General features: G+C 36.9%; 2 protein-coding genes across 2 annotated transcripts; one reads left to right on the top strand and one right to left on the bottom strand.

Annotated features, from left to right (window-relative positions):
* Nucleotides 1-5,818: 5,818 nt before the first annotated feature.
* On the top strand, nucleotides 5,819-15,327 carry LOC144855174 (putative imidazolonepropionase). Its single transcript, XM_078712992.1, has 8 exons — nucleotides 5,819-6,071; nucleotides 6,641-6,738; nucleotides 6,917-6,981; nucleotides 7,063-7,340; nucleotides 8,641-8,866; nucleotides 9,794-10,012; nucleotides 11,299-11,459; nucleotides 12,462-15,327. Exons 1-8 carry the CDS (start codon nucleotides 5,875-5,877, stop codon nucleotides 12,559-12,561), a joined length of 1,344 nt encoding a protein of 447 aa, XP_078569118.1. The 5' UTR covers nucleotides 5,819-5,874; the 3' UTR covers nucleotides 12,562-15,327.
* Nucleotides 15,328-15,533: 206 nt separating this feature from the next.
* LOC144855176 (small nuclear ribonucleoprotein F) lies at nucleotides 15,534-17,618 on the bottom strand. The gene is made up of 4 exons (XM_078712993.1): nucleotides 17,499-17,618; nucleotides 17,096-17,221; nucleotides 16,533-16,597; nucleotides 15,534-16,261 (listed from the first exon to the last, which is right to left on the bottom strand). Exons 1-4 carry the CDS (start codon nucleotides 17,502-17,504, stop codon nucleotides 16,195-16,197), a joined length of 264 nt encoding a protein of 87 aa, XP_078569119.1. The 5' UTR covers nucleotides 17,505-17,618; the 3' UTR covers nucleotides 15,534-16,194.
* Nucleotides 17,619-23,686: the final 6,068 nt, after the last annotated feature.

Genomic DNA, 23,686 nt, shown 5'->3' with positions numbered 1-23,686 from the left:
TAAGATAATTTATCAAATTCACTACAGTATATAGGCCAACTCAGACAACGTTGTACGACGAGGCCCGACGAGAGAAAATTAAACATGACCTAAGATTCGTCTCGTCGGGATTCAACTCAGGCAGCACGGACGAGTCAAGACGTTTCGTCGAGCCTCGTCGCACGATGTTGTCTGAGTTTGCTTTTCCTTTTTTTTATTATTCAATATATTACACAGAGGCGCCTCACAAGGTGGAACCACATTAGCTTCAAAGCGCCTCAGATAACAAATACAACATTTTAAAACAAAAAACAGAAACATCAATCTTCCAGAATGAACAAGAAATTGCGGGAAATACATAATAAAACAATAAAGCATTTTCACAAGTCGAAAGAAGATCGAATCCAAAAATAAAAATTTCACTTAAAAAATTAAGTTTGTCTTAATGGTTATGAATCTGTAAAGCGTCTGAAAACAAGATCACTGGAAAGGGAGAGTTTAACATTATTCTAGCGCCAAGGCGCAGCCGAAAGTATGTGGATACGCCCTCCTTTCTAACCATAACTTAGAACTACGGTTAGCACCAGTTCATCCTCGGGGCCCCTCCTAATATATTAAAGTTAAACATACAGCTTTATAGACATGATGTATCATGTATGCATCTTAAGTGTCTTTAACATTGAGTGGCTGTCGTATGGTACATAATACTAGTTCATTATTATTACGATTTGTCTATTTTTAAAAGGTATTTCAGTGAAGCGGACTTTAGTCTAAACAACGACATTGTATCAGGTACAGGCATCAAGAACCGTTCCACTTCGGTAAATCCGTATTTCTTGTAAATAGAAATTGCCTTGGAGTTCCCGGCCCCTGTGACGAGACAAATGTCTTTATAACCATTGTTTATACAGAATTTGATCGCAGTTTCTATCAGCATAGTTCCAACACCTCTTTTGCGACACAAACTGGAGACGTACAATCTCATGATTTCCGCAGTGTCATTTCCAATCTCTTGGATAGCGACAGTTCCTAAGACGACATCACCAGAAACAGCAACTTTGTAACAACAACGTTCCTTCATGACAAAAGTGTTCAAAATATCGCTATTTTGTATTCCAATTTGTGTAAACTGACTAAACCAGAGACATTCCAAATATAATCGAAGACTAAAACACAACATAAAAACGCTTATTAAGCAAATTAGCGAAGATGTTAGATACAACACCAGGCCGCATAAGATATAAGTTATACCCGTGGTAGGCAGAGAAAGATAGGCGAATGAGTGGATTGCCTTGTGAAAGTATTTTCTGTAGTCACCCACCATACCTTCTTCAAATAACTTAAAAGCATCGTTTTCTTCGTTCGGCTCTATATCTCTGACAATGATTTTTTCAAGAGCAACTTTCTGCTGTGGATGCATTTTCCAAACAGCAGATTCAATACCAAGTTTTGAAAACAAGAATAAAAAGGTAATACCTGCTCGTTTCCTCAATCCAATCGTTGTAATATGTTTGTTCCATGAAACAGACAACTGAAAACTGGGTTTGTCACAAGAAATTGTCGAGCGATGTTTATATACTGATATTCATCATAAGATTGATTGGACGTACTGTACGCGCATGCGCAACATTTTACTTGTTATTAATTGGATATTTTGAGATACACTGTACACAAATGTTGGATTGTACATGTAGTATTAATTGCTTTCTTTTGAATAATATGCACTCTTACCCGCAAATTCCCATAGAGTAGATGCTAAGATTAATGTAAGTGTTACATGATGAGTTATCATAAACTGTTAAACAATTAATCGTAAAATAATATACACATATTCCTTCTGACAATGACCCTATGATTTTTTATTGTACAGTAATTAAGGAATATGTAGGCCTAAGTTAATTCCAACCTTGTCAAACACCGACATTTGTTTTTATACTAAATCGTACTATTAAAAAAGCTATTAAAAAGTGTAAAAATGAATTAAACTATCCTGCATCGTATATAACCCAAAGCTAGTCTACAAATTGTTTTTATTTTACTTCGTTTTTCTCTTTTGTTACCCCAAAAGATACTAGACGCAATTTAATTAAATCTGCACTTTATTTTTATGATTTATTTGATATTTTTATAATTATCACATTATTTTTTTGTTGTGGCATGCACCACTTTTACTCAATTTCATTCAACAATAGCATGTACATAATATTACATAATAAAATTATTGTACATAATAATTGTAATCATTTACTCATTTATTAACAGTAATCATAATAACGAAGTTTACAAGTCCGCATGTAATGGACTGTACATCATGCACGCATACACACATATACATACATTTGTTATAACTGTTAATATTAACTTACTATTTGATTTGAGTTATTTTTTATTTTACAAGGTTTTAATAGATCATTAAAAAACATATTAGTTCTCGTAAAGAGGGACTACAGCGACAGGCCCATTGGGCCTTTTGTGGACTCTTGAATATATATATTATATGCCAACCATTGTTATGATATAATATTTTTGGTCAATAAATGTTTCTTGAATGAATTGAATGCTTAAAAAAGGTTGCTAGGTTTACAGCAATACATTATAGTTCATAAGAATGTGCATAGGCCTAGTACCAAAACCAAACATTTTCTCATTATTATTATATCGATGTACTTTGCTTAAAGATGTATTGTCCCCCTGAAAAATAATTCCTAAAATATTTTTTTTTTAATATTCCATTTTAATGTAACATAATAGTTATCCACTTAGACCAAAAATTGGATCGAAAAAAAAATTTATTTACCTGAAAAAATTGTAATTTAAAGCAAAAAATGGTCAAATTGACTGCCAGCCAATGGATTTTTTGTTGAATTTAACCATTTATTTTGTCATTTTACAATTGAAAACATTATTTTTTCGGTTTTTTTTTATGGAAGTGATTAACTTTATTAAAACTACAAAATAACATATTCAAAGTCTGATTTAATTAATCTTCATTTTTCATGATTTTGGGGGACAATACATCTTTAAGCAGTGTATGTAATTATATTGCTATTATGCTGGTGAAATAAATAAACGAAATAATACGATATTATATAATATTATTACATAGCCAATGTAAATATATATTCCCTCGAGCAAAATATCATTCCCACGGGGATGTCAAATCTTATATTTTACCTCTAAGCAGGCAAAATCTGTATAATATAGCACGCAAATTACCGCTTCCACGTTTCTATAGTTTCAAGATATACGTTTCTTCAACAGAAATCGGAGTGAAAACGGATGGTCTATCAGACGCCGGTATAAACATGGTTTCCGATTTATTGAATCCACATTTCCTATAAAACGAAGACGCTTTATTTCCAGCCCCTGTTACGAGTATAATTTCTGTATATCCAGCTTCAACGCAGAACTTGGCGGCGGCATCCAGCAACATCCTTCCGATACCATTTCTCTGACAGCTACCAGAAACGTACATTCTCAAAAGCTCTGCCGTTTCTCTTCCGACTTCTTGCACAGCAACAGTCCCTAAAACTACGTCATCCAAGACAGCCACTTTATAACAACAGCGGTCGTTAAACACAAACTCGTTCATACTCGTTTGTACCGCAATTTTATTGTACATTTTAAACCACAGACTTTCTTGGTACAACCTACACGCGAAACACAGTGAGAAGCACAGGAAAGCCCAAAACAACGAAGACGTCAAATGTAACACTAGTGCACATAGGATGAAAGTAAACAGAGTGGTAGGCAGCGATACATGTCTAAATGAATGAACTGTTTGGTAGAAAACATTCTTATAATTCACCATTCCTTCTGTAAACAACTTGTTTGCACATTCAACGTCACACGGCTTGACGTCTCTCACGCTTACATTTTCAAGACTCATTTTTGGTCGCGAAGACATTTCACAACAAAACTGGTTTTGTATTATCCGCTCTCAAACGATCAAAAGCAGTGTTCTCTATAGTGAATGTAATAAGCGAGTTTCACTCCTATTAATACTCCTTGCTATAAACTTATGAACGTATGGTATGGGGATTATTCATAATTATTATATTAATAATGAATAAATTATAATGACAGGCTTACAGTAATTTTGAAATAAAATAATATGAACCGAACGTTCAACCAATGATCGACATTGTCCAGTATATACGGCTTGACGTCTCTCACGCTTACATTTTCAAGACTCATTTTTGGTCGCGAAGACATTTCACAACAAAACTGGTTTTGTATTATCCGCTCTCAAACGATCAAAAGCAGTGTTCTCTATAGTGAATGTAATAAGCGAGTTTCACTCCTATTAATACTCCTTGCTATAAACTTATGAACGTATGGTATGGGGATTATTCATAATTATTATATTAATAATGAATAAATTATAATGACAGGCTTACAGTAATTTTGAAATAAAATAATATGAACCGAACGTTCAACCAATGATCGACATTGTCCAGTATATACGGACCACCAGCCTTAAAATACAAGTTACAACAATATACCTGCCTGGAGGAGGCTTAGAATCTAAGACCACGGCGCTGAAATTCTAAGGCTAAGACTTCTTATTGCAATGGTCTTGAATCTAAGACCATTGTTGCTAAGGGTTTCATCTTAAGACCTTTATTGCAATCCGCCCCTGGTTTCCATAAAATCGCTACACCGTTTCCATTGAAATCGCTACACGCGCAGATGTCGGTTTCCCCGATTCATCGCAGACAAATCGGCAAAGTTCAACCATGTTTAACTTTGCCGATTTTGTCGGCGATGAATCGTATACGCGTGTACCAAAGAATATTTAGCGCTCGCGTACTATATCCCCGATAAATTCTAGCGTTTCCATAGAATCGCTACGCTCTGTCGGCGACAGCAGCAGTCGGCGACATGTGTAGCGATTTTATGGAAACCAGGCTTAAACAAGTGACAGCGCGCATAAAACTTAACTAGTTACAATGGCTTTTTAGTACCCGTATTTTAAATTTTATTTATGCGTTAGTTTTTGTATCGTAAAAAATGAAGTACCGTCATATGTATGTAATGAAGATGAGGCGGTGCGGCATTTCCTGAAGAATGTTTGGTTAATGAGGAAAGATGGCTTTGTTTTTATCACACAAGGCATACATTAAGCCTGCCGACAACTTTTGTCACACGAATTCTTCTAAATGGCAAGTCATGCTAAAACAAGAGAAAACAAATATAGCCTAGGCCCACTGGGCAAATTCTACCTAACGACTAAATTTGTGAGTTCTGATAATTTAAAGATATATTGTCCCCTTGATTTTTTTTTATTTTGTAGAATATGCCATTTTAATGTCACATAATAGTTATTCACTTTGACCAAAAATTTGATCGGCAAAACAACTATTTACTATTTTTAAAACTGTAATTGTAAATGTTCAAATTGTCAGACAATGGGGTTTTGGTTAAATGTGACTGTTTATTTTGTCTTTTTGAAATTATCATTTTTCTGGGTTTTTTTTCTGCGGAATTGAAACTGAATAACTTCATTAAAACTGCAAAATGGCCTATTAAAAGTCAGATTTTAAATACCTTTATTTTTCATGATTTTGGGGGACAATATATCTTTAATAAAAATCATATTTAAAAAAAGAAACACGACAGAAATTAAAATCATCATTTTGGTTTAAACTGCACGGAGAAGTTTCTTTTTTTTTTCTTGGGTGGATTGTTCGGTGGTATGTGGTGGGTGGACCGAGATTTAAAACATTATTTTGATTTAATTATGCAAATTATTTATTTGCATACACACGACGTCACATAATATTAATGGTGGCGCTATTGATGATAGCATGTGGCGTGTGTAGAGGTGGTGGCCTAGGCCATCTCTGTATCTTGTTTTGCATCTAGCTAGCACGGAAGCGCAGGGGCCACACGATGAATGGACCGGTAGTACGGAGGCCTAGCGAATCAATCATTGAAATGAGAACAGAAAAGTTACTAATTAGAAATGCCAAACAAATAGTTTTGGTTTGTAATAATAAAGAGAGAGTTTTATGTGGTGAAGCTATGACAAATCCAGTTATTCTAGAACAAAACAGTGGCAGCAATGGTATAAGTCTGGTTATAGGAAGGTAAACGTTTCGCACGACACGGAGTGCCAGTGAGGTCCATGGGCATGGGATGTCGGAGGCGAGACCCAGAGCCTTTATGATTAGGCCTAGGCTAGGTCTAGACGAGAAATTGTTTTGAATAATATGTATACAAGTATTACTATATCATTTGTATACAATATATCCATTCATTCAAATCCATCAACTAGGCCTAGTAGTGTAGAGGGCTAGGCCCTGCCTGGCCTAGTCTAGAGTATATAACATATATAATTTATTAAAGTAATAGGCCTAGGCCCTATGTATTGACTATGTATTGATGGCATTTTAGTTTAGTTGCTAACTACTAGGCTAGTGCTAGTATTGTAAGGCCTAGTCTACATAAATTTAAATTGATTGGTTATACTTCTAACTAGGCCTAGGCTAGCCTAACTGTGGCCCAGGCTAGCCTAACTGTGGCCCAGGCCTACCTACTAAGCCAGCTACAATAGGACAGGTATTGTCTACCTACAGACAAGGCCTACATTCTGTCATTGTCTCATCTCATGACGTAAAATAAAAATTAAATTAAATATCTCTTTATATCTATTCAGTGATGGTTTGATAAAAGGAATTGGAAGTACAGCCACACTAACGAAAGGCGTGCGTTTTAACAAGATTATAGATGCCACAGGAAAATGTGTTATACCAGGTATAATAAAACTGTTTTGATAAAAATCATAAATATTGTATTTTCTCCTTTCTCATACAAACTGTTAATTCTTAATTTTTTCCTTCAATTAGCAGCTGTACCAAATTATTTATTCCATCATGAAATCAATCTATGATATTAACAACATACTATTTTACAAATGTAATTTATTTTAAAGGTTTGGTCGATGGGCACACGCATCCAGTGTGGGCAGGTGATAGAGTACATGAATTTTCGTTAAAGGTAAACATCTCTAGGACCTTGGAAACTTATATCATACTTTTCAAACTCATACTTAATACAAATTATTTAATTTTTATCCAGCTCGCAGGTGCCTCATATATGGATGTTCACAAAGCTGGGGGCGGTATTAACTTTACAGTTGAACACACGCGAAAAGCGACAGAAAAAGAGCTGTATGCTTCACTCACACAACGCTTAAACGGAATGCTTCGCTGCGGCACGACACTAGTGGAATGCAAGAGTGGATATGGCCTCAACACCGAGACGGAAATTAAGATGTTAAAGGTGATTCAGAGGGCAAGAAATGAAATGGCGATTGATATATCAAGCACTTTTTGTGGGGCGCACTCAATTCCAAGGTTTGATTTTATAAATTGTTATTGTATCTGGAAAACTCTAGCATTAGCTGGATACAGTAGTTGTTCTTATATACCTTACAGTATAGTACCTGTGCATATACTATAGTACCTGTGCACATAGTACCTGCACAAATAGTACCTGTGCACATAGTTCCTGCGAACATAGTTCAGGCCTTGTCTTTTAAGGCGAGCGATTGCGATCACTAACCTAACACACTCCCAAACTGCCCTTGAGGAGTGCGATTTACAACACGCTTAAATTTGGTAAACTTCTACACACTAAAATACAAACGGCACACCTACAGCACTCCTGAATGTATTGAGGAGTGCAATTTGTAGCACACCTATAATTTTCAAAAGACAAGGCCTGTAATTCCTGCGCACATAGTAGCTGTGCGCATAGTTCCTGTGCGCATAGAACCTGTGCACATAGTTCATATGCGCATAGAACCTGCGCACATAGTATCTGTGCAAATAGTTCTTGCGCACATATTAAATGTGCACAAAGTACCTGCAAGAAAGAACTTTTTCTCCCATTAAGAACTCACATTAATAATTATTATATATTCAAATAACTGGTTGTTAAATAAATCATATTTTTATTTGACCCTCAAAATTTGCAAGAAATTATGTCCGCAATAAATCGCTGGCACTGTACGATTTATGTCTGCATTAACATCTGCAATTTGTTAATGCAAATCAAATTCTATTCCTGTGTAAAATAAAGTCACTGAACACTGTTCTTGTAATGTAGGCAGGACTATATATAAATGATTGTATGTACGGTAGTAGATTTTTAATTGTATAGATTTATATGTATAGAGTTCCTATTTATCTGATATTTACCTCTGCCTAGGACTCCTGAAGGTTATACTTTGTGTGTGTGGGTGTGTGTAGGATAATGTCAAGAAACTAAAAGACGGATCTTTGCTAAATTTAAACCAGAGCAGAATCAATTCCATTTTGAAGGCATTCGAGACCAGGATCTAAATTCTTTTTATTATTATTTGCTAATTTTAGACCGTACATCAAAACTACAAGACAGATCTTTATCACAATTCTTGATCCTTTTTCTATCTTTACTCCTAGCGGAGATTGCAACTTATTTCTCCTGTTATTATATATGTATTAAAAGAAAGAAATAAAAGAAATCGGTTACTAAATCAGCTACAGTACATGGTTGCTAGCGCCTTGATTACTTTTAGTGGATATGTGCGCTATATAAATTTATATAATTATTATGTATTCACTCAAAAATTCTAAAAAAGTCTAATTAAAAATATACTGCTTTGTTCTGCAGTGACCAAACAGCTGAATCGGCAACCAGAGATGTGATAGTAAACCAGCTACCTGAAATACAGAAACTTATGGAAAAAGGAGAGTTAGAGGTTGATAATATTGATGTGTTCTGTGAACAAGGGGTGTTTGACATCAACCAGTCTAGGAGAATTCTGGATGCTGGCAGGAAGGCTGGACTTGCTCTTAATTTTCATGGGGATGAACTTCATCCAATGGAAGCTGCTGAGGTACTGTACTGAGAAAATAATATTATTTATTTATTTCATACTCATCCAACAGCGAGCACAAACTCGCCAATTACAGGATGAGATAAACTATTCTATAGCTTATAAACTATGTCTCATTTGAGGCTTAGGGAGTGAAGTTGAAAGAGTCGTGAATTAAAACCCTGGCACTAGGTCAGGATTAAACCCTGGACCCTGGGATTGAAAGGCAAGCATGTTAACCACCAAGCTACAGCTCAACTACAACAATATTAGTCATGATAGAGCTGGACCATTATTAGAAGCCCCTTTTTGAAGAAATCCATCCAATTGCATGACTTCGGCCAATTATATTTTTGTATAGGAAACCTCCTTTTAAGGAAACACCTTTGAGACCCAACAAAGTGTGCCCATAGTATTGGTGTCCCCTATGTACAGTACCTTAGTGTTAAAACAGAAGAACCCCATCAGAATATCCCCATAGCAGTGTCCTCTCAGTCTTAATAGAGGTTTGCTGTAGAGTTAAAACATATATTGCCCTCTTGTTGGTTTCATAGGAAAGTGTCCCCTTAAGGGAGATGTTCTAGTATTGCTCTTAGTAGGGGTGTGACAAAGAGGACCTCTACTATATCGTGAGCATTATAGCCACGTTATGTTTGATGGAAATGCACCTACACTTGGTTGTCTGTCCTCCACAATTCATACAATCAAAACCCTGATAGTTTATTGGAACTATCGTACTAAGAAATGTTGGTTTACCATACCCTATATCTATATATGGTATCGAAGGCACAAAATAAACACCACATTTAGAATAGAAATCAAATGAGAAAGGGAACTCATGTACCTGTATGTACATATTTATGAAAACTATCTTTGAAAGCCTTTTTGGCATAAAAGTTTTAACATCTGTACTTTATAGTATGATTATCTTTATTGTTTCCTTTGCAGTTAGGAGGAGAGCTGAAGGCAGAAGCAGTCAGCCACTTAGAGGAAATAAGCGATGCTGGAATGAAAGCTATGGCAGAAGCAGGGAGCGTCGCTGTCATTCTGCCAACAACAGCTTACATTCTGAGGCTCAAACATCCTCCAGTGAGGAAGATGATTGAACAAGGGGTTCCTGTTGCTTTGGGGAGTGACTTTAACCCGAATGCATTTTGTATGTCAATGGTTAGTTTCTTTAAAGTTAAACTACAGTAGAACCAGAAGTGTCCCTGTATGGGAGGGTAACGGGACGATTCGGCCCTGAGACGATTCGGCCCGAGACGATTCGGCCCGGGACGATTCGGCCCTGAGACGATTCGGCACACTTACATTTATCGGCTTTGATATGCATTTTATAAGCATAAAATAAGCTTTTTCCCCAAACTTTATTTTCAGAGAGACTATGGGGTAATACTACTAGGGATAAAGATATTTCCTCCATGAATAAAGCAAACATTTTGAAAACATTGTCGAAAATGATCAATTTTTAGTCACGCTAACGATGTAAACAAGTTACGCCCTCTGTTGGCCGCTTGGCGAATGATGCACGAAATAATCAAGGTTTTCGAAGTAATAAATTGAATATAAAATTACGTTTTTTAGTAATTTATTATATATATTATATCAAAATTGTCAATATCAATAAAATGCGGATTGTTAAACACCTTTAAAAACTTGATAAATACCCAAAACAATGAATATGAATTTGGTCTAAAGTGAGACGTTTCGGCCCACAAAGTGGAATGTTTCGGCCCAAAAGTGGGCCGAATCGTCCCACCAAAAGCGGGCCGAATAGTCCCGGGCCGAATCGTCCCAGGGCCGAATCGTCCCTGAACCTATGGGAGTTCCGCAATACTAAAAGATATATTTTCCCTTGTTTGTTTCACTGGTATGCACTGGTATTTCCCAGTTCAATAAACTTTGGGTTCCCTGTACACGCGAAGCGACTCCCATCAACCGCTAAATCGAAGTGATTCACGCAAAGCTCGAAAAGTTTGGCTATGGAGCAACTCAAGCGAATTCACACACGAAGCCTTTACAGGTTTCGAAAATATACGCATCGCAATGGATTTGGCGTTTGCACTAAAATCATTGTCATTTCAAAAATTATAGTTTGTGTGTTTGCTTTATCAGACCTTAAAATGTACAAAAAGGTGAAAAACATCGTCGCATTATAAAAATTGAAGAATTGTCAGCACGTACCTTTTTTTTCACAAACTGCAATGACGTAATTTGTGAACCATTTGATTGGTCAGTTTTAATGATCATAACATTGATGTTGAACTCTGTTCAACTTCAATGATTGCAGATTTTATTGATTTTTAACATTGAATTTTACCCCTTTTCCTGTTGAATCCTGTCAATTCAACACAACTCATCGTAACGTTACGTCGACAGAAAAACCATCTTTACATGTAGTTTGTTTAGTGTGCTAGGAGCCAACAAAAATAACCCTAGAATTTCCGTTCTAGCCTTTAGTGATGCACCTCGCCTGTGTCAACCTAAGAATGTCGATGCAAGAAGCCCTCGTTGCAGCCACTATTAATGCTGCCGCTTCTCTATGTAAATCTTCAACTCACGGTTCTATCGAAGTTGGTAAATACGGCGACGTTTTGATACTAGACGCACCAAGGTAAGTGGATCTTGTATGTTTTTTGCCAAGAATCATATTTCGACAACGTATTGGGGATGTACATATGATTTCAGAACAATTTCTGATTCGCCGTGCACGCTCGCCGTACAGCCGTTCACCGTAAATTGCTGTGACATGTGTGCATAGCAATATCACTGTTGTAAAACATACAAGAGATGAGTAGCCGTCATTTCAATTGCTAATTTGACCTGTATGTACTGTTATTTGAAGAAAAAAAATTGAACATTTATATTTTTTACGATTTATTTAAAAATAAATATATATATAAATAAATTATATTAATTATAATTATAAAAAAGTTGTGGTATAGCAATGGGCTATAATAAAAACTACTTGCTGGTCAGACTGTTTATAGACTGCTTATAGCAATCCACCTCAGATTAAATATATGGTCATTGTACAAACATACAATATACTGTATATAACCAATGACAACAACCACGCCTTCATAGCTTTGACAGCCGGACAGAGTGAAGCTTCTGATCTGAAACAGGACGTTTATGCCTACTCTACTTTCTCCCGAGATTTCTCAAGGTTTACATATGCGTGAAAGAAAACTTGTAAGAAATCTGAGGATCAAACTATATTACAAATTGTTGTAACACAGTTTATGCAGATGTTAAAAAAATGACCATCTTTAGAGATGGTAAAAAAAATAATAGCCTTTTAATCCAGGGATTCTGTCAACACTTATGTAAGCCACGCTAGTCTTGCGCTTAACTCATGAACGTACCATTAGTGATAACGACCACAGGTGACATCTGACCGCCACAGCAAGTAGTAATACAGTACCAGCATCAATAACCTTGTATTTAAGACATCCGTATCAAGCAATCAACTAAGTCTCATTGAAAACCTAATTATTTGCTATTTAGCACGGCAGCCTTCACAAAAATTAAGTCCTTACTTAAAGATGCATCTTGGATAGGAAGATTATTGGTCATTGCCCCGGTCATTAAATTATATTTGTTCTGCTTTTAGATGGGAGCATTTAGTATACCAGATGGCTAATCACGAAAGGTTGATTGAGTATGTGATCAAGCAAGGAGATGTAGCCTACCAACGGGACAACAAACGATGATAAAACAAATGAAATCGTAGATGTGCTATAAGAACTAGGGACCTAACTAGACAACAAAGTCACTAGCCTATTTTGAAGGTCTTTTGGTTGTCGGTGTTTACTGTTTTTGGGCCACCCTTAATAAAATTAAAACAAAATGTTATTATCAGTAAGGAATCCAGAAATTGTGTATCGGGAGCTTTAATACAGGTATAAAGCGATTCTTTAAACAAAGAATATGTATTTAAATATCATAAATATTAAGAACATTTAACTATACAACTTTATACTATAATTTACTAGCAGTAACCCATGCTCTGCACGGTCTGGTTCTGCCTTAATATGTGGTTATATACTAATTCGCATGGGATGAGTAAGTATAATAAAAACGCACTCTTCCCAGAAGTACTCTGACAAATTATTTAAAAATAAACAAATTGTCTTATGTATGATATTTATTAATTGAATAAATTGTGTGTTGATGGAAATTTCATGGGATTGTGAAACCACCCCCTACAGCATGCATGCACACACGTTTTATGTAATAACAGATAAAATTGATATGAACCTCAACTTAGTATAACTCCAACTCCTATAGTTATTGATATATATTCTGCAATCATGTTACTTACCTCTCAATGTCTGTCAAAATTCGTCTTCGAGTTTGAACCAAATCCTTAGCCTTTTAAAATGTAAAATTATTCCTAAATAGAAAATTATATATATATATTTTTGTTTACATGTATTTTTCTAATGTTAACTCTTTCCACAGTACACGTTTTATATTACCATTATGTATGCTCTTGAAATTACCTTTATACGAAAGGGTGTAAGTTGCGAGTTGGAGGAACCAATTATAACTAAATACTATCGTGTGGATACAAAGAGTAATCGTTTTATGGTCGTCTTTGAAAACGTTTAAAGTACCACCATATCATAAAGAATTTTATTTTTTCGATCAAATTTTTTGAGTCAATTAGCAGTTTTGTCAATTAAGTTTTATTATATCCTGTTTGTGACTATTGTAGATCAAGTATGCATTTCCTCAGTAAAAGTTGTGACATTGACATTAATTTGTGACACAATGATGCTAATTTGTGACACTTTTGTGACCCAATGCCACTAGTTTGTGACCCAATGACACTAATTTGTGACCCAGTGATACTAATTTGTGACACTTTTGTAACCCAATGACACTAGTTTGTGACACAATGACACTAATTTGCGACACTTTTTTTGACCCAATGACACTAATTTGTGACCCAGTGATACTAATTTGTGACACTTTTGTAACCCAATGACACTAATTTGTGACCCAATGATGCTAATTTGTGACACTTTTGTGATCCAATGACACTAATATAGACACTTTTGTGACCCAATGACACTCATTTGTGACAAATGACACAATGTTGTGACCCAATCATGTACACAAATTGACCCTTTTTACTTTTATTTATTGGTGACAGTTCTTTTTAATAAAAGTGTACTGTACTTTAGAATGCACTGTCACACTATTCAGGAACTTTATAGTAGGTACCCGTATAATATAGTAACAATCAGCTGTCTATTTTGTGGCTACTATCTTTTTATTAGCTGGTAATAATTAGTGGCATAACATAAAGACCTGAGGCCCCTGGTTTAGGAACCCAAAGTGGCCCTTGTTTTTAGCCTTTTTAAAAATGTTTTAATGCCTTTTTAACCTCCGAGTGCTGCCCATCTGCCCTTTTTTTACCCAGTAAGTGCTCATAGGCGTTACGCCACCCGTTATAATCGATAACCAAAATACAAAAGGTTTCTTTGATATGTATGCCCTATGTACATGATATATTGAATTTTGTTTTTAGTTTTGTCAATTTACAGTTATTAGCCCGAGGTTTTCCAAGATAAAATTATATTTGGTCAGCTAAAAATCCATATAAATTAAGAGGATTGTAGATAGAATCAGGACATTTCTGCCTGTACTATACAGTCATTGACAATTTTCTGATTCAAAATATGTAATTCATATAGGGATTATGGAGAGTAAATTAATTTTATAGTTTTATATAATTTTTTGTGAAGACTGTTCATAAATCTACTTGTGTTTTTAACTCTGGATGTGTAATGGCTAACACTAATCCATATCATCGTTAAGAGGTTTGCGGATAGAATCGGGAATTGCTTATTTCTGCCTGTACTAGACAGTCATGGACAATTTTCTGATTTAAAATATGTAATTCACTTCAATTAATTTAATAGTTTCATATAATTTGTGTATAATGGCCATGGGAAATATTTTTTGTTCAACCACCAGCATTCAAAAAAGTTTCCAAAACTTTTCTCTTTTGCCTCTTTGTTTAAAAACTGAAAACAACAAACGAAACCATGGTGATATTTGCTTCGTTTGATTCAGTTAATAATTTTTAAAAATGTGTCGGAGTGTAATTCAAATCTAAACATTTATGCTACTACTACTGGAGCTAGGTTTCCATGCAGTTACGGCCAAAGATGCAGCCCTGTTTTGTTTTTGCGCATGCGATTACCATCTGGTTTTGAATTTTACAAAAATCCTGCACCAAATTTTGAGAGGGTATAGATGAGAACCATATAATGTATTTCCCGTGGCCAGATGCAGTTTGATTTTGCTTTATTAATTTACTTAAGTACTGCGCCTTACTTGCCAGTAAGATAATTTACAGGGTTATGGTCAGTTGATTAAAATAGAACCAAAGTTAGGCTTCCAACAGTACTCCATTTGCTGTCGTTTAAAACATTGTTGCAATAAAGGTTTGGACTTATCTATTACATTTTTGTCTTTAGTGTTTATTTTACTTCTCTACAGGTATCACGCTTTGTCTCCGCGGTAGCGTTTGTAAATCACTAAAAGATCATGGCCTATCTTCTCATTGGTCACTTATCGTGAAGACTGTTCATAAGTCTATGGTTAACTACTTTCATTTTGAACTGCTGGATGTGTTTTTAAAACAGAAATAATGTCGAATGCCAAGGGATTTTTAGTAATTAGGAGCGATGCGCTCTTTATTGTATACAAAACTAACAATTACACCTTCTAGTAAAGAAACATACAGTAGGAATATAGATATTAAACTACCATATTTAAAGTTATTTTTTATGGCGGTATGCCCACCTTACATAAGTACATTCCATGTGTTAAAACGCCAAGAACTTTATCCATTACAGAGCTATGGTCTTGGTCCTGGGAAGTGAGCAAAACTAGGCCCTACAAAGTTTCCTGGGCAATTAACTAAAAACTAGGCCCTGCAGTTGGTTTCATGGGCTACGAACTAAACCTAGGCCCTATAGTAGATTTCCTGGGAAGTGAGCAAAAACAGGGCCTTATGATGTATGATTCTTAGGCAATTATCAAAAACTAGGCCTGACGGTACCCTTAAAATAATTGTTTCTTGAAAATTCCAGGTCGAAGAGGTTTACTTTTTTCCAACCACACCAAAGAATTAACACATAATTTACATTTGCTTCTCTATATTTTGGGGGAAAGTAGAAGTAGACATGGATACCGAATTTGATATCCTTTACGATTTAACTTAAGGGACTATCTGCCCAAGAATCTCCCGCACTTCCTTCAAGTTTATACATGTTTGTTCAAGGAAGATTATGAAGTCCATTTTGGTTTGGAATGTTCTATTTTTTTTACTCTCTCATCTCTCCGTCCTCTTCTTCTTCCTCTACTCCACGAATGTACAAAACGTTATTACACCTGTGAATTTAAAATAGTTCAAAGGTTCATTTTTCGATGGTATTGTAATATATATATTTTTGAATGGTGGGCTGGGGTATCGTCACAAATTGGTATGATCTCTGTATAGATAATTATATTATAGTAATTATGTTATGGCTTTTTGGCAAGGCTTTTTGGCAAATGTCTGGATGTCATGACACACAGACAGTGAGGCACTTTATGGTATGAAAACAAAGTTTGTATCACACAAATGAGATTGGAAATGTAATTTTATTTCAAACATAGCTACCTGATTAACACTTCTCCCAAATTTCCTGTGTGTGCACTGTCTACATATTCTTCAGTGTTTGCCAACTTTAAAATAAAAAAATAATGTTTCATAAGTATTTATAAAAACTACCATTTATTGTTCAGGGGGGTTTTGAGGGGGAGTTTATTATACATACACATTGGGTGTAACATGTATAATCAAATAAATACCCCTTAGTAAATATACACAATTAATGTTAAGGAGTGATACAGTAAAAATGCTTGGTAATGATGGTAAATTGTCAACCATGTCCATCATGAATTGTAATACAAATTCAATGTTGTGGATGCAATCGGAGGGGCGTTTATTCGAGGAGTGCGTTTATACCAAATGATGATGATGTTCTATATGGGGCATTTATTTGAGTGAGGCATTTATTTGAATAAATATTTATTTAGCAAAAATGATCGATTTCAAATGTGATCGATTTCAAACGTGATCGATATCATTGTAAATAAGTAGTGTCTGCTTTTTAAAGAAAAGAAAACCATGCGTTTTTACATGCAGCATACTAATTGTGGAGAATTAACTAAAAATAGAACCTGTAAGTTCATGTATCCATCTACAGACACCAAGTATCCTTTGTATTCCATTCCCCATTTCAATTTTACCATCACTGGTTTTCCTGTTAATCCATTCAGGAATGGCTTCGGGTTCATAGGTAAATTCTGAAAAATAAAAACATTGAGGCCTAGAATATATCTTTTAAACAAATAACAAAGCCTAGGCCTAGCTTTATTCTAGTAATCCAGCGGTGCTGCCTCCGACCGGTGTCTAGTCTTTCACCTACCGCACGGCGGGCCTCGTCGGATCACCACCACTTGACATACTTCCTTCGCCTGGCCTAGCTAGTTGCTACTGATATTGGCGGTTTGTGGCGGCAATACGAACAATTATAATAAAGTAAATGTCAGGTTGAATACTTTAGTATATCATTGTACTTACCGACATAATTAAAACTGTGTAATTTCGCTAATAGTATGATAAAGTAATCTTATATTGGTAACTATTTACAAGAATACCGGTACCCCCACGCGCGTTTATTGTACGTTCTTAAGCTATCGAATGAGGGCGCCATCATTACATACTTTTTCTTTTAATAGGGGTGATCTTTAATAAAAAGATCACAAATTGTTATTGTATGAAATCTTTATTATTTCTCCTTTTTTTATAATTGTTTTTATATACATCAATTATTGAATACTAGAAAATTATCAATTAACAAATTGTCCGCCGCTTTCAGTAAAATACAAAATATATACAGTAAAAACTAAAGTATTCAAAATTGACAGATGTGGTATTTACAAGCAAAAAATAATCCCGAAATTTCTATTCTGTTTGAATGAAGAATATAAGTTTTTATGCCTACATCAAAATCTAAACTTCGTTCCAATGTAGATTAAATGTGGTAAATAAGTCGCATTACATAGGCAGTCTTCGGAAAAAACGTAGATAATTGTCACTGTTTACCATGCCACACAGTACCAAAAAATCGGTCAAGGAACTCATCTCCATGACTTTATAAGTTATAGAATACACCATTTTCTTACATTACATTAACACAAAGAAGGGGTTTGCAACAAAGATTACGAACAGAGACATTTTAAATAAAACAACGACACACGTATCACAATTAAACTTAGAATTAAGACATTTAAACAGGAAAACCAAGTCCTGTTTTGCTTTTCCTGAAATAGGGGAAACGATGTGTACTCTATAACTATACAATTCATTTGTAGACGATTTCAATAAATCGAATAAATTAATAATACAACATAATAATAAACAATTGCTGTTTTCAATCCCCAATTTTATTTCATACCGACAATTTCTTACAATTATTTTTTGTTTGTAAACATTAATGTTTTAAAAAACAATCATTCTTTGTGACGCACTTGGGGTATGCGTATGACATGTCGGTGCGCTTTGCATGACGTCACATAATCACCATGGATAAAAATGTAAACGTACGCACGAAACAAAACCTCAAATGGCAACTAGCGACAGCTTGTGCCGGATGGCTAGTGAATAGCTCGATAAATATCGGTCGACTTTCCAGTCTTTACAACCGTTTTCGGAAGTATTTTAAAATTAATTGATATGCCTATTTCTCTTTGTTGTGGAATTAAACTCCGCCTTCCCAAATGTTTTCGTAGAACAAGAATAGGTAAGTTTATTCATACGTTAATACATTACAACATAGGCCTAGTCCGATTCTAACTTTAGGCAATTTTTTCTATCTAGGCATATGCCTAATTTAGAATATATTATAATGATCTGCGCACTTAATTTGTAAATGATGTTGTTTTCTTTACATTTTTGGGTATGTACACTTTAAAAAGATATATAGTTAAAAGTATTAAAACTATGAGAAAATGGCATAATTATTATTACAATAATGTATGTTTAATGTAACCATAGTTACTGAACTTGTGGTAGTGTGGTGGAAGAATGATGACTTGGTATCGCGCGCGCATGTGGTGAAAATCATTCTACGCGCGAAAGCACGTCACGAACATGCGTATGTGCGTAAAAGAAGAGCATCAGCAGCGCGGTTTTGGTTGAACTCTCGCGCGAGATCACAAAAAGCGGTGTGACGTATGCAAACAAACAATGAATTGCTGGGCGTGGCCTCCCTGTATTCACAATGGTATTGGTGGAAAGTTGGCCGCTTATTTTACGTCATGAGAAAAGATGATAACGATCGATCGCGACGTATACGTGTCGTGCGCGGAGGGGGCGTGACGTAACCTGGCGGCGGCGCGGTACGTGTCAGCCGCCGGTGGTCGGGATCGGATCCGGTCCGTTTCTGTGGACGTGGTACTAGGCCAGGCCTACTACTAGCCTAGCCTAGCTAGGCTAGGCCTAGTAGCAGCAGTACTGGCCAAAAAGCCTCATATAGATAGATAGCCTAGGCCTAGGCCTAGTTATTGCCCAAGGTATACTAGCTATATTAGCCTAGCTCCTAACCTATAGTAATACTAGGCCTAGCCTAGCCTCTAGGCCTATACTGAACTTGTGGTAGTGTGGTGGAAGGATGATGACTTGTCTTGGTATCGCGCGCGCATGTGGTGAAAATCATTCACATGCGTATGTGTGCGTAAAAGAAGAGCATCAGGCTATTAGTAGTACTAGGTAGGCTTAGCCAGCCCAGACAGAGCAGAGCCTGGCCCAGGCTAGTAGTAGTAGTAGCCTACTCTACTAACTAGCAGGCCTGGCTAGTTTAGGGTATTAAGCCTAGCTAGCCCATAGGCCTAGTACTAGTAGTAGTTGATATCCCTTCCCAACCAACACTCTTCACACATTGCAAGGCCTTAGCGAGAGGTTAGAAACAAGCGAGGCAATGCTTTTTAAATATAATTATATTATTATATAAAATTTGACGATCTCTACTTCTTAGTGGGGTGGGTTGTGAAATTTTCAGAGATGGGGGCGAACTACAGCCCTGCATTGTTTAATAATAGTAGTATCTTTGTTTTCAGTTGTAGCAGTCCAACTAGTAGGACCCCCAGCCCCAGTAGTAGCAGCAGCAACAGGAGCTGAAGAAGATGAATCCTATAGACCAATAGATGGAAGTTCAAATAATCAATCATCTTCACCTGCTGCAGGTAGGCCATCCTTGCATAATAGCCTATCGTTTACTATTTTCTTTAGGACACCACAAATTTGTTAGTATATAATGGTATGCTGTTGGAATATATTACTGTAGAATTAAAGTTTAATTTGAAAAATATATATAGCTCATCTTTTTCTGTTTCCTTTTCCTCTCTTAATTTCATTTTCTTGTTTTGTTTTTAGATAAAGAATTTGATGATGAATAACGATCATTTGAATTAAAAAAAATAAATAAACATTAATTTTTTGTTATCATCATCATAAAAGAATTGTCTAGTAATTGATTATAATTTTTGACATATCAAAGTAATTGTAATAATTATCAAAAATAATATCTCTATAGACAAGGCAGCTGAAGCACAGCAGCCAGCTGAAGCCTCCACCTCTGATGAGGATGTCAAGCTTGACAATCTGGCAACAAGTCTTGTGGAAGAAACTTTGGCCAAGGTAGTGGCAGAACATCTTGCCACTGTTAACCTGCCAAATGAAGCACAGCAGCCAGCTGAAGCCTCCACCTCTGATGAGGATGTCGAGCTTGATAATCTGGCAACAAGTCTTGTGGAAGAAACTTTGGCCAAGGTAGTGGCAGAACATCTTGCCACTGTTAACCTGCCAAATGAAGCACAGCAGCCAGCTGAAGCCTCCACCTCTGATGAGGATGTCGAGCTTGATAATCTGGCAACAAGTCTTGTGGAAGAAACTTTGGCCAAGGTAGTGGCAGAACATCTTGCCACTGTTAACCTGCCAAATGAAGCACAGCAGCCAGCTGAAGCCTCCACCTCTGATGAGGATGTCGAGCTTGATAATCTGGCAACAAGTCTTGTGGAAGAAACTTTGACCATGGTAGTGGCAGAACATCTTGCCACTGTTAGCCTGCCAAGTGAAGCACAGCAGCCAGCTGAAGCCTCCACCTCTGATGAGGATGTTGAGCTTGATAATCTGGCAACAAGTCTTGTGGAAGAAACTTTGGCCAAGGTAGTGGCAGAACATCTTGCCACTGTTAACCTGCCAAATGAAGCACAGCAGCCAGCTGAAGCCTCCACCTCTGATGAGGATGTCGAGCTTGATAATCTGGCAACAAGTCTTGTGGAAGAAACTTTGACCATGGTAGTGGCAGAACATCTTGCCACTGTTAGCCTGCCAAGTGAAGCACAGCAGCCAGCTGAAGCCTCCACCTCTGATGAGGATGTCGAGCTTGATAATCTGGCAACAAGTCTTGTGGAAGAAACTTTGGCCAAGGTAGTGGCAGAACATCTTGCCACTGTTAACCTGCCAAATGAAGCACAGCAGCCAGCTGAAGCCTCCACCTCTGATGAGGATGTCGAGCTTGATAATCTGGCAACAAGTCTTGTGGAAGAAACTTTGACCATGGTAGTGGCAGAACATCTTGCCACTGTTAGCCTGCCAAATGAAGCACAGCAGCCAGCTGAAGCCTCCACCTCTGATGAGGATGTCGAGCTTGATAATCTGGCAACAAGTCTTGTGGAAGAAACTTTGACCATGGTAGTGGCAGAACATCTTGCCATTGTTAGCCTGCCAAATGAAGCACAGCAGCCAGCTGAAGCCTCCACCTCTGATGAGGATGTCGAGCTTGATAATCTGGCAACAAGTCTTGTGGAAGAAACTTTGGCCAAGGTAGTGGCAGAACATCTTGCCACTGTTAACCTGCCAAATGAAGCACAGCAGCCAGCTGAAGCCTCCACCTCTGATGAGGATGTCGAGCTTGATAATCTGGCAACAAGTCTTGTGGAAGAAACTTTGACCATGGTAGTGGCAGAACATCTTGCCACTGTTAGCCTGCCAAATGAAGCACAGCAGCCAGCTGAAGCCTCCACCTCTGATGAGGATGTCGAGCTTGATAATCTGGCAACAAGTCTTGTGGAAGAAACTTTGACCATGGTAGTGGCAGAACATCTTGCCACTGTTAGCCTACCAAATGAAGCACAGCAGCCAGCTGAAGCCTCCACCTCTGATGAGGATGTCGAGCTTGATAATCTGGCAACAAGTCTTGTGGAAGAAACTTTGGCCAAGGTAGTGGCAGAACATCTTGCCACTGTTAACCTGCCAAATGAAGCACAGCAGCCAGCTGAAGCCTCCACCTCTGATGAGGATGTCGAGCTTGATAATCTGTCAACAAGTCTTGTGGAAGAAACTTTGACCATGGTAATGGCAGAACATCTTGCCACTGTTAGCCTGCCAAATGAAGCACAGAAGCCAGCTGAAGCCTCCACCTCTGATGAGGATGTTGAGCTTGATAATCTGGCAACAAGTCTTGTGGAAGAAACTTTGTCCAAAATAGTGGCAGAACATCTGGCCACGGTTTGTAACAATGAAGCAGATCAGCCAACTGAAACAGCCTACACGGATACAGTACAGAAAGATCAGAGGAAAGGTAAAATATGACTTTTCATTCATATGAATTTTCATTTAAGCCTATTATAACATATCACTAACATAACACAATTTGTTTTTTCTCTCCCCCTCCCCCTAGAACTCACAACCGATACATGTACAGATAGATGGTCAGAATATGGAAACCCTTTCTTCAGAATCGAAGGAAATACTGCTATGGCAGGTGGCCAATTTGTAAGTAACTCATAGACACTTCCCCACCAAAACAGGTACACAGGCAATGGCATGAGCCTTTTTCAATGTACTCAGTTTAATGAATGTCAAAAAAGAGGAAAGCAAATTCTGCTTCCTAAAAATAATTGTTCCCAATATTAAAAGCAAAAACCAGAAAAAGAAAAATTAAGCAAAATAAAGATCTAGGCTACCAAACAACAGGACACTGACCTTCCCAACATAAAACGTTAAGGTGTGAATGCTATATGATTATGCCCCACCCCAAAACATTTCATTTTGATCTATGCGACTGGTAGTACCAAAACGGTACCATCCATAGTCCATATTATTTTTTGTTTTCACTATGTTTGAATTTGTTTATATAGGTATCAGATTGCAAAAGCATCCAGGAACAGAATGACGAAATGGATAAAGCATTTTATAAGTATGGAGTGGAAAGTGACTATGACTGGATAGACATGGGACCTTCAGACCCAAGCGATGAAGAACCAGATGCCTGGGTGAGGCAGAGAGCTATCGCCCAGAGATTGGCAGCCAAGGCTGCAAGGAGATCTTTAAATATTAACCCTGGTAAGCCAACTGAAGCCCCCATCTCTGATGAGGAGGAGGAGCTCGACAAGCTGGCAACATCTGTTGTTCAAGATGTTTTATCGAAGGTCGCAGAAACTCTTGCCACCGCCAACCTGCTAACTGAAGAACAGCAGACAACTGCAACACAGCAAACAACTGCAGCCTCCATCTCTGATGAAGAGGAGGAGCTCGACAAGCTGGCAACATCTGTTGTTAAAGAAGTTTTATCGAATGTAGTTGCAGTTGAAAATCTTGCCACCGCCAACCTGCTAACTGAAGAACAGCAGACAACTGAAACAGCCTACACGGATACAGTAGAGAAAGATCAGAGGAAAGGTACAATATGACTTTTCATTCATATG

This window comes from Antedon bifida, chromosome 11 (genome assembly GCF_963402885.1).
Source record: "Antedon bifida chromosome 11, ecAntBifi1.1, whole genome shotgun sequence".
Taxonomy (NCBI): Eukaryota; Metazoa; Echinodermata; class Crinoidea; order Comatulida; family Antedonidae; genus Antedon; species Antedon bifida.
This window is presented reverse-complemented; position numbering and strand designations above follow the sequence as displayed.

Bases quoted from the DNA above. Each gene is read 5' to 3' on its own strand.
- LOC144855174 (XM_078712992.1), top strand. From the start codon at position 5,875: ATGAATGGACCGGTAGTACGGAGGCCTAGCGAATCAATCATTGAAATG. The intron at 6,739-6,916 runs GTATAATAAAAC...TTTATTTTAAAG, and splicing joins AGGAAAATGTGTTATACCAG to GTTTGGTCGATGGGCACACG. The intron at 6,982-7,062 runs GTAAACATCTCT...ATTTTTATCCAG, and splicing joins TACATGAATTTTCGTTAAAG to CTCGCAGGTGCCTCATATAT.
- LOC144855176 (XM_078712993.1), bottom strand. The intron at 16,598-17,095 runs GTTCTATTTTTA...TTTATTTTAAAG, and splicing joins ATGGATACATGAACTTACAG to TTGGCAAACACTGAAGAATA. The intron at 16,262-16,532 runs GTAGCTATGTTT...TTAAATTCACAG, and splicing joins TTGGGAGAAGTGTTAATCAG to GTGTAATAACGTTTTGTACA.